At 43.4% G+C, this 10901-nt stretch overlaps 1 protein-coding gene across 1 annotated transcript in view; it reads left to right on the plus strand.

The window, feature by feature from the left end:
* Positions 1-10901, plus strand: part of hdlbpb (high density lipoprotein binding protein b) — a 44772-nt gene that overhangs the window by 27221 nt on the left and 6650 nt on the right. The window contains exons 7-22 of the mRNA XM_032511313.1: positions 296-511; positions 1621-1827; positions 2055-2162; positions 2411-2515; positions 3113-3191; positions 4287-4426; positions 4527-4631; positions 4749-4862; positions 4949-5035; positions 5245-5376; positions 6031-6249; positions 6412-6633; positions 8511-8729; positions 9896-10037; positions 10379-10506; positions 10612-10716. Coding sequence (XP_032367204.1) covers positions 296-511; positions 1621-1827; positions 2055-2162; positions 2411-2515; positions 3113-3191; positions 4287-4426; positions 4527-4631; positions 4749-4862; positions 4949-5035; positions 5245-5376; positions 6031-6249; positions 6412-6633; positions 8511-8729; positions 9896-10037; positions 10379-10506; positions 10612-10716 — 2328 coding nt within the window. The remainder of the gene's footprint in view (positions 1-295; positions 512-1620; positions 1828-2054; positions 2163-2410; positions 2516-3112; positions 3192-4286; positions 4427-4526; positions 4632-4748; positions 4863-4948; positions 5036-5244; positions 5377-6030; positions 6250-6411; positions 6634-8510; positions 8730-9895; positions 10038-10378; positions 10507-10611; positions 10717-10901) is intronic.

Genomic DNA, 10901 nt, shown 5'->3' on the forward strand with positions numbered 1-10901 from the left:
TTTTGAATGTACACACGTTCCACCAAAATAAGTTCCTCCCCAAGCCTATTTTGCAGCGGCACCAGGGCCCACGACGATTGTGATTGGTTTAAAGACATGCCAATTAACCAGAGCATGTTTCTCTTCCATCCCGGAATGTTGTTTGGACTAGCCGGACCCTCTTCCGCAGCGCTGTGGAGGAAGGTCTGTGTTTGCCTCTCTAATCACGGCAGCTACTATTTAAGTCTTCTATTGTTTGATGGACTCTTCTGTTTGCCGACTCCCCTCCTCTTCCTCACGCTCGCCTGCTCACCAGGACAAGCGTGCAGTGGAGCGTCTGTCCCTGGAGAAGGCCTTCCATCCCTTCATCGCCGGCCCCCACAACCGGCTGGTGCAGGAGCTAAGCCTGGAGACAGGCGCGCGCATCAGCATCCCGCCACCCAGCCTACCCAAGGACGAGATTGTCATCACCGGGGAGAAGGAGGCCGTCGCACTGGCGCTCTGCCGCATCCGAGCCATCTACGAGGACAAGGTGCGTTTCTTCAAAAGATGTATTTTTTTAAAGATTATTCCGCCTTTTTTTTCGACAGCGACAATGGATAGACAGGAAAGGGGGGAAGAGAAAGAGAAGGGATGACATGCAAAGGGCCACAGGTCGGATTCAAACCTGGGCTGCTGCAGGTCTCAGGCAACATGGTGTGCACGCTCTTACTGGGGGAGCTAGAGGTCATAGAGATTATTCCGCCTTTAATAGCTCAGACATGAAAGGGTAAGACATGCAGGAAACCGTCACAGGTCGGACTCGAACCCTGGACCTTCTGCGTTGAGGAATATACCTCCATGTATGTGTGCCTGCTCTACCAACTGAGTTAACTGGCTACAGAGATTGATTTTGAAAAAACAAAAAAAGGAAAATTAGATCACATAGAGTTAGTGAAAGTAAGCATGCTAGACTTACCCAGAATGACTTGCTGTGGTTTAGTTTAGGGCTTTATGGCACTGTACATGTGATTGTAGATAGTAACGTTGTGGCTCTCTTCACCACACTATCTTTAACCACATGTTCGCTCTGCCACCTGGATCTTAAACCTCATCTGTCATATCTGTCATAACAACGTTTGGTGCAGTGAGACAAACTGTGTTTTTAACAGCAGTGTCTTATTTTCTACCACACACAAGAAACAAAGATGGATGTAACCTGCAGAGGAAGTGTGTTTGCCAGATGAGGGCTGGTGATAGGCAGGCCAGAGATAATGTGGAGAGAAAATTGAATTTCACCAGAGAACAACAGGATGAGAATGCAAATGTCATTTAGTGCATATGCATGAGAGGCAAATCAAACATTTTCTCTGTTGCCCTTTGCTTTCTGTCCACTGCCTCTCTGCTTACCTCTTGAAAGCTTATTTCCCCTTGTCTTCCTGTTGCTCAATCCTTCTTTCCCACCTACTCATGCCAACTTGCATCTGCTCAGTCCTTTCTGCTTCTGGTCTACCATCTGTCTTTCTGTCCCCTGTTGTCTTCCTTTTCCTCACTGTTCTCCTCAATGTCTCCACTTCCTCCCGCTGTCCTTCCTCTCACCGCCATTTTCTTGTTGATGCCACTCGCTCATCTCTTCTAATTTTCTCTCTATCCACCATGCAGAAGAGGAAGACCACCACCATCTCCGTGGAGGTAAAGAAGTCTCAGCATAAGTACATTATAGGTCCAAAGGGCAACACCCTGCAGGAGATCCTGGAGACTACGGGGGTGTCTGTGGAGATGCCTCCTCTGGACTCCGGCTCAGAGACCATCATCCTGAGGGGGGAGCCTGACAAGCTGGGACCAGCGCTCACACAGGTGTACGCAAAGGTGAGGAGGAGAGAGAAGGTTGAAAGAGCATGATAATTATGTATTTGTTTGTTGTGACCGCACATTATATATAGTCAAAATATAGTAGTAGTTTTGAAATGTGATTCATTTCCAGCCAGTTATTTATCATAGGTGAATTAGTCTGTAACCACTGCTTATTTAGAGATTGCGGTGAGGTTGTGAATTTAAATTGAATTTAAATTTATAAGCATTTTGTCCCTGTGCAGGCAAAGAGTGTGATGGTGGTGGAGGTGACAGCTCCGGCCTGGCTGCATCGCTTCATCATTGGCAAGAAAGGACAAAACATCGGGCGGATCACACAGCAGCTACCACGGGTAAGGGGAGAGAGGAGAGGGTGAGGAAAGAGTGGATCTGAGTTACAAACCAGAGATTAAACACACGCTGTTCTTACAATATGATGGAGTACTTTATGCAGTCAATATCATGTAGAAGGTGAAGAAAAAGGGGTAATTGAGAAGTGACAGCAGCATGGCAGAGGATACTTGTAACATGAACTGACATGTGTTTTATTTACTGTGGCACTATGGAGTATCAACATAGGGCGGTTTGTCTTTGTGTGTAGGTTCACATAGAGTTTACGGACGGTGAGGAGCGCATTAGTCTGGAGGGGCCAACAGAGGAGGTGGAACAGGCTCAGGCCCAGATACAAGAGATCATCAAGGACCTGGTGAGTACTTACACATACACACACACACACACACACAGTTAGTCCGCTGGATGATGTTATCGTTCATCTGTGTTGGATGCCTCCCCCCCTGTCCACACCAACACTAGGGTACAGGGTTGGGGTGGTGCATGCCCAAAAAGTAACAATTATGATACATTAACGGTGCACAGGTTGATTTTTTGAGTGCATATGCAGGTGGCTGTCAATTTCTTTCTAAAATCATCAGTTTGGATAGTTGTAATTGCCTCTAGACAGCATGCACCCGAGAGAGAAAGACGGAGAGAGTATGTGTGAAAGAGAGAGAGAGAGAGAGCTACTGGTACAATTTATGCGCTTGTTTTTTAAATTCATAGAAGGCACTAATTTCTGGCGAAAGAACATTATGATTGATATGATTGATGATCCTTACACTCTATTCTTAATGGTTTTAGTTTCAGTTTGGATGGTTTTTGGATGTCCACTTCTAGTCACTCTTAGAATAAAGACACCTGAGAGATACAAGAAAAGAGAGAAAATAGATAGATATTTAATGGGGTTCAGTGCTATATCTTAGGGAACATTTTCAGTGACAAATCTCCTCTGCCTTTCTGTGTCCAGCTGGTGAGGATGGACTACACTGAAGTTGTCATAGACCAGCGTTTCCACAGACACCTCATCGGAAAGAACGGAGCCAACAGTGAGTACGCTACTGCTCTGCCGATCTCAACAGAAACAAACTGGGTCATCAACACTTCTGGGATTTAGAGTTCAAATGCCAGTGAGACCATCCTTTTATTTGCTGTTGTTTTTAAGCCAAGTTGTTTTAGTTAGGAGCCCACTGATACAGTTGTGGACAGCCAGTTTAGAGACCCTGCATCAAATTCTGGGTTTAGATAAAACGTACTTAAAGCTACATTGTGTAGGATTTTCTCCCATCTAGCGGTGAAATTGTATTAGACAACAAACTGAATATTACTTTATAGCCCCTCCAATTCCGATCGCATTTAAACTCCTACGGTGGCCGAACGCAAAATCAGCATCCGTGAGAGTTCCTTCCAGTGTAATTCCAGTGTTATTTTGGTACCATTTCATTGCTAACATCAGCTATCAGGTTCCTATACATATGCAAGCTAATGTTAATAAAGCATCAGGGCTATCTTTATTCTGTATTATGTTTGAGATTAATAGTGTAAGGCAATGTTTACAGCGTAGGAGAGAAGCAACGGCGGCCTGTGTTTTTAATATGAAGCATTATAGCGAATATGAACAATGTCAATGAAACCAAAATTAGCTCTTAGTATCTCCATTTAGTCTGTGTAATGTGCCAAGGAAATCTCGACATATATGATTACGTTTATATTACAAGGTAACAAGGTTTTTCATCATTGACGCGAGGAAAAGTATTCTAGATTATATCTCCAACCTGGCCTGGGAATGCATGGGATCCCCCAGTCAGAGCTGGTTGATGTTGCTCGGGAAAGGGAAGTTTGGGGTCCTCTGTTAAGCAGATGAAGATGGATAAGGTCTTTCCATCTTGGAAAAGCCACTCCAATATTAACTGTATTGACCAAATACTTTAGTCTTGTTTCTTTGCCTGTTGCGCTGTCCTTTTAATTATCTTTTTAACTTCCTTGGCGACTTCGTTACATTCGTGATGCTCCAGATCACATATTTGTGAAAGAACAAAGAGATTTTTGCTAAGAAGAAACTCAAACAATTACACAATGGCGCTTAAACAAAACTACACCACACCACTACAATTGTGATGTATTCTGTCACACCCTTACAACAGTCAATCGGATCAAGGAGCAGTACAAAGTGTTGGTACGAATCCCCCAGGACTCTGAACGAAGTGGCCTGGTCCGGATTGAGGGAGACCCTAAAGGAGTTCAGCTGGCATGCAGAGAGCTCATTGAGATGGTCCAGAGAATGGTGAGAGTTCATTCATTCATTCATTCCGCTGGTTGGCATAAACCAAAAAACAAAAACTCCAAACAGGCCAGCTCACACTTTTTCTTTCTCCAATTACCAGGAAAACGAGCGCACCAAAGACCTGATCGTGGAGCAGAAGTTCCATCGGACGATCATCGGCCAGAAGGGAGAGAAGATCAAAGAAGTTCGAGACAAGTTCCCTGAGGTGAACGTTTTTTTCTGACCCTCACTGCACTTCATCTTGCCCATTCATCATTGTGAAATAATTTGTTTTGATGCACTTCTAATTTATTTTGATAATTATTATCTCTTCTGCTTGTAGGTCATCATCAACTTCCCCGACCCATCACAGAAGAATGACGTAGTCCAGCTGAGAGGGCCGAAGAACGAGGTGGAGAAATGTGCAAAGTTTCTCCAGAAAATTATTGCTGACCTGGTATGACCCACCATGTTCTATCTTTGCCTCTTTTTACTATCTTTCTTTTCACACCTAACTTCATAACAGCATTCTTTTTTTTTCAGATTGAGAATAGCTTCTTGCTCTCCGTTCCCATCTTCAAGCAGTTTCACAAAAACATCATTGGTAAGGGCGGCGCCAACATCAAAAAGGTGAGACTTTAAAGCGCACATTGAAAATTTGAAAATGATCACTTCAAAATATGTATCCATTTCAGTTCAAAATGTGTTAAACCCATAGCATGAAACAACAAATATTGGAAACAGTACACTGTAGCCGAAATCCGTATTTAAACTGTCGCCAGAACAAATGTTACATTATGTTAAAGGTTCAAAATAACAGATATTGTTAATGCCACCAGATCCGTGAAGAGACCAACACTAAGATCGACTTGCCGACAGAGAACAGTAACTCCGAGATGATCATCATCACAGGCAAGAAGAGCAACTGTGAGGCAGCCAGAGATCGAATCCTCGCCATCCAGAGAGAACTGGTGAGAGACATAAGACTGGTTTTGTCAGCTGTTGTTGCAGCTTCCAGGGTTTCTCGGAAGATATAGATTTTTTTCTTATGTATTGATCTTCTTTCATTGATCCCCACCAATAAATTACTTTTATTTGTAATTAACTGAAGAAAAAAAAAACAATTGATGTGATTGACAAAATTGATAAATTAAGCAGTAAAAATAAATCAGTTCTGTATTTATACTTTTTTACACTTAATTTACTAAATGATCTTATTGGGTTAACATACAAACGCAGAGTTAACACACACCCTTGTTGCATCTCTGTCTTCCTCATTTGCTGCCATATTTCCACTCATGCTATTTTGTAAAACCAGAGCATGCCCTAAAATATTAAAAATAAAAGAATTCTGGAAAAAGCGAATAAGTGGACCTTGAGTTAAGATTTCGTTTGTTAAACTCCTGTTCCTAAAGTGAAAAATGAACTGTCATTTTGATTTAAATATATCCAAAAATGACTACCCAAATTATAAGTTTTAGATCCAAATTTAAGCTGTGTGACCAGGTGTGAATATTATTGACCTTTTAAGTGGGCATGAGGCAACCAGACAAATGACAAAATGCTGCAAATGTTGATGTACCTCAATATCTCCCTTTCTCTCATTTCGCTCTTCATCCCTTCAGGCCAACATTAAGGAGACAGAGGTTGCCATCCCTGCCAAGCTGCACAACTCTCTGATTGGCTCAAAGGGCTGCCTTGTGCGCTCCATCATGGAGGACTGCGGCGGCGTCCACATCCATTTCCCCTCTGAGGGCTCTGGCTCAGACAAGGTCACCATCAGAGGGCCCGTTGGTGAGGTGGAAAAGGCCAAGAAACAGCTGCTGCAGCTGGCTGAAGAGAAGGTTGGTGGGGGCGGAAAAGTTGAATGAACACAATAGTTTAGAAGTGAGTAACTATAAAGAGGAAGGGAAGAGAGGGTGAATACTTACATCCCTTTCCTGTCCCCTTCCTTCCTTCCTTCCTTCCTTCCTTCTTTCCCTCCTTCCTTTTCTTTCCATTTTTAGCAAGTCAACAACTTCACAGCTGAGCTTCAGGCCAAACCAGAGTACCATAAATTCCTGATCGGCCGTGGAGGGGCCAATATTCGCCGTGTGCGGGACAAGACGGGCGCCCGCATCATTTTCCCATCGCCAGATGACACCGAGCAGGAACTGATCACCATCGTAGGGAAGGAGGAAGCAGTCCGTCAGGCCCAGAAGGAGCTGGAAAGTCTAGTCAAAAACCTGGTAATTACTACAGTCCCTGACAAAAGTCTTGTCGCTTATCTATTTTGTAGAAACACCTGCTTTAACCTGACTTTTAATTAATCAATTGGTGTAAGAAATAGCTCATATGAAAAGCTAAAACCCTCCCAAATGATGTTCAATGCACTGAAATAAATTAGTTTCACTAAAAAAAAAATTATTATTTAAACAAGACAGAAAGGTCAAAAGTTTTGTTGCCTATACATAAATTGAACAATTTACTACAAATACTAAAATATGTCAACAATTAAATAGTGGTGCTGTGAGATTTAAATTTAATACTTGTATGACTTCCATGAGCTTGAAGGACTGCATCCATGCGGTTTGGCAAGGATTCATACATGTATTGATGAAGTCATCAGGAATAGCTAGGAAACAGTCTTGCTGCCTCCCAAGTTCATCAATATCTTTGGTTTGGTCTTCCATGCTTCCTCTTTCATCCTACCCCACATATGCTCAATGATGTTCAGTCTGGTGACTGGGCCGCCAATCCTGGAGCTCTTATCTTCTTCGCCTTGAGGAACTTTGAAGTGGAGATGGGAAGTATGCGATGGAGCACCATCCTGCTGGAGATTTGGCTCTTTTTATGGTTAGAATATAAAGGTAGCTAAGATTTCTGGTATTTGAGACTATTGATGTTGCCTTCCACCCTGCAGATTTCTCGCACACCCCCATACTGGATGTAACCCCAGACCATGATTTTTCCGCCACCAAACTTCACTGTTTCTGGGGTGAATCTTGGATCCATGCGGGCTCCAGAGGTCTCCTGCAATATTTCGGCAACTGTGGTGTAATTCAACAGAAGATTCTCTGAAAAATCCACTTTCTTCCCCTTCTCCAGGTCCATCCTTTTAGCAGCTGTGGGCCTTGCAATGCCACACGGTTTTCAATTGTCTTTTGTTTAGTGCTGGCTTCTGGGCACTGATTCGACCATGGGCCATTTCGAGACAGAATCCGACAACCGTTCTGGTTGACAGGGACTTCAGGGGACCAGGTCTGGTGGAGCTCGCTGCAGTGGAAATGGGCTGGCCTTGGATTTCGGCCAACAAAGGTCCTCTCTCGAGCAGTTGTCTTGCGGGGTCTGCCTGACCTGGCTTGTCAAAAACATCTCCAGTGTCTTCAAATGTTTTTTTAATCCTCTGTACTTGACGCTGAGACACATTGAAGGTGTCTGCCATCAGCAGTGGATCTGGTCTTCAGCCTCTTGATAATCCAACCCTTAGTCTCAGGGTGATCTAGGCATGTTGCAGAGGTCTAGTTGCAGTGATGTGTAGGTCTAGTGTACTGGGGTTGTTTTTATACACACCTGAGACCTAATTGATCCATATTAGTCCCAGGTGAAGCTCATATGACAAGGCGACAACACTTATGTCTTTGCAAAAATTGACTCAATGGGCTTTACCAAGCTGTGAATATGAATACTTTTTGACAGTTTCTTTTTGCACTGAAACATTATTACAAAAGCTGTTGGGATTAAAATGAGCCATTTCTTGTAAATAAATTTTGATTAGAAAATTTTCAGCGGCACTTCAGGTCAATTTGTACACAAGCGACAAGACTTTTGTCAGGGACTGTACACTGCATTTATCTGGTGTTTTATTTTTATTTATTTTTTGCGTTTTTGTTTTTAAATATGTTCATCAGTTTTTTATTGCGTTTCATTTTTAATTTATTTGCACAGAAATAAAGCAAAAGCAAAGTGCTAAATTGGGATTTTATTATTTATCCACCAAAACAGAAGGAATAAAAACAACTTTCAAAAACTAAAGAAAATAAAAAAGATAGAGCCTCCCTAAATCTTGGGTGTCATATTCTTAAATAACCCCTCCACTCTACGTTCCTGTTGTCTCCCTCTCCAGGATGATGTGGTGGAGGACAGCATGGTAGTAGATGTTCGCCACCACCGCCACTTTGTGTGTCGGAGAGGCCAGGTGCTACGGGAGCTGGCAGAGGAGTACGGCGGTGTAGCCGTGAGCTTCCCGCGTACCGGAGCCAACAGTCAGCGGGTCACTCTGAAGGGAGCCAAGGACTGTGTGGAGGCCGCCAAGAAACGCATCCAGGAGATCATCGAGGACCTGGTAAGAAAGGACATTTGAGAAAAGTTTACAAAAATACAGAGTGAAATTCAAGTCATTAAAAAAACAAAAAAAAACTTTTTATTTTGATCAATTTTGCCCAGAAAAATTATGTTTGCCCATAAAGAGGAGCAACCTCTGGCAAGAGACACCAGTACAGATTAAAGGGGCGGCTGTGGCTCAGTGGTAGAGCGGTTGCCTGCCAATCGGAAGGTTGGTGGTTCGATCCCCGCCCCTGCAGTCATTGTCGAAGTGTCCTTTGGCAAGACATTGAACCCCGAGTTGCCCCCGGTGCTGCGCATCGGAGTGTGAGTGTGTATGAATGTATATCTGATGAGCAGGTGGCACCTTGTACGGCAGCCCCGGCCACAGTGTATGAATGTGTGTGAATGGTGAATGTATCCTGTAGATGTAAAAGCGCTTTGAGCAGTTGTTAAGACTGGAAAAGCGCTATATAAATACAGCACATTTACATTTACATTTACATTAAAGGCCCCATGGTATGAAAATTTCACTTTATGAGGGTTTCAACGTTAATATGAGTTCCCCTAGCCTGCCTGTGGTATCCTGCTTTGCCTTTGAGAAAATGAAAGCTCAGATAGGCCAATCTGGAATCTTCTCCTTATGAGTTCATAAAGGGCAAGGTTACCTCTCCTTTCTCTGCTCCGCCCGCCCAGAGAATTTGGACCACCCATGAGAGAGAGAGACATCATGGCTTTCAAACAAGCAAGTGGCAGTTGGTCAAGACCACACCCCCAGCCTCCACCTTGCCCCCCTCTCTCCTCCTCAAAAGCTACAGACTCAGAAATGGCACATACTAAGGAAAGCTCATTGTGGGACTGGCTCTAGTGGCTGGAATTCTGCACCAAGGCTGAATTTGGGAAAGTATTAGGGGACCACTAAGGCCTATATAAAGGCATCCAAAGAACAACATGTCATGGGACCTTTAATAAAAGTGTTCAGGTCAAAGCGGTTAGATTTAGTTATCAAAATTCTGCCAATAGTAGCTGCATTTTAAATAAAAGATATGAGGCAAAACAGGACAATCCAGCTAACCTTGTGTCCTGAGTGCAACAAACATGTTGTGTTATGCCCAATTATTTCACATCCAAAAGTGATGGAAGCAATCCACCCAGCTATCTCCTCTCTTCCTCCCCTATCGCGAGCAGGAGTCCCAGGTGAATGTGGAGGTGATCATCCCTCAGCGCTTCCACCGAGCCATCATGGGGCCTAAAGGTTGCCGCATTCAGTACATCACCAGGGAGCACGAGGTCCAAATCAAGTTCCCTGAGAGAGACGACAGCGCTGCAGGTCAGAAACCTAACGCACAAGTAGTGTACCTGCAACTATAATGTTAATGTTGTTGTAATGTTGTAATAAGAAAGTATTGCTCTGTAAGTACAAGTACTAGTGTCACATTATTAATATTAATGAAAAACACAGTTCGATCACTGTAGATCATTTTAGATTGGAAATTACCACCTGCTGCTCCTTCTGTACCTGCCAGTTTTTCAGGTTGATCTTCACTGCTCACAGGTTAATATGTGATATTTTAATCTGTAATGTGGAAAAAGTAATGCTAATGAAAAGTTATATGTTTACATGCAAGCCAAACACTGTCTTTTAATCTATTATTTATGGTGAAATCACAGGTCAGGAGGCTCCATCGCAGGAAAACGGTGAGGTCAGCCCAGAGGCAGAGTTTGTCCCCCGAAAGTGTGACATCATCACTATTGCTGGGCGTGCAGAGAAGTGTGAACTAGCTAAAGCCGCCCTGCTGGTAGGTGCCATTTCACTTCAATTTCAGACACGATGCAGTCTTTTCTTTTATCCTCTCTATCCTCCATGTCCCCAATAATAATCCTGTCACTGATTTCTCCCTCAGGCACTGGTGCCCATAACGGAGGACGTCGAAGTGTCCTATGAGCTGCATCGCTACATCATTGGCCAGAAGGGCAGTGGGATCAGGAAGATGATGGAGGAATACGAGGTTAGCCTGGACTCTTTGGTGCCATCTTTTGGCCATGACACCATTTATTCTGCAGGTCAAAAGCTCTGTGTTTCAAACATGCTTAGTTATTGTGATGCATTCAATTGGTTATAGTGCTGTCAAACAATTCAAATATTTAATCACATTAATATCATGGTTGACTCGCAATTAATCACACATTTTTA

This window comes from Etheostoma spectabile, unplaced genomic scaffold, assembly GCF_008692095.1.
Source record: "Etheostoma spectabile isolate EspeVRDwgs_2016 unplaced genomic scaffold, UIUC_Espe_1.0 scaffold352, whole genome shotgun sequence".
NCBI lineage: Eukaryota > Metazoa > Chordata > Actinopteri > Perciformes > Percidae > Etheostoma > Etheostoma spectabile.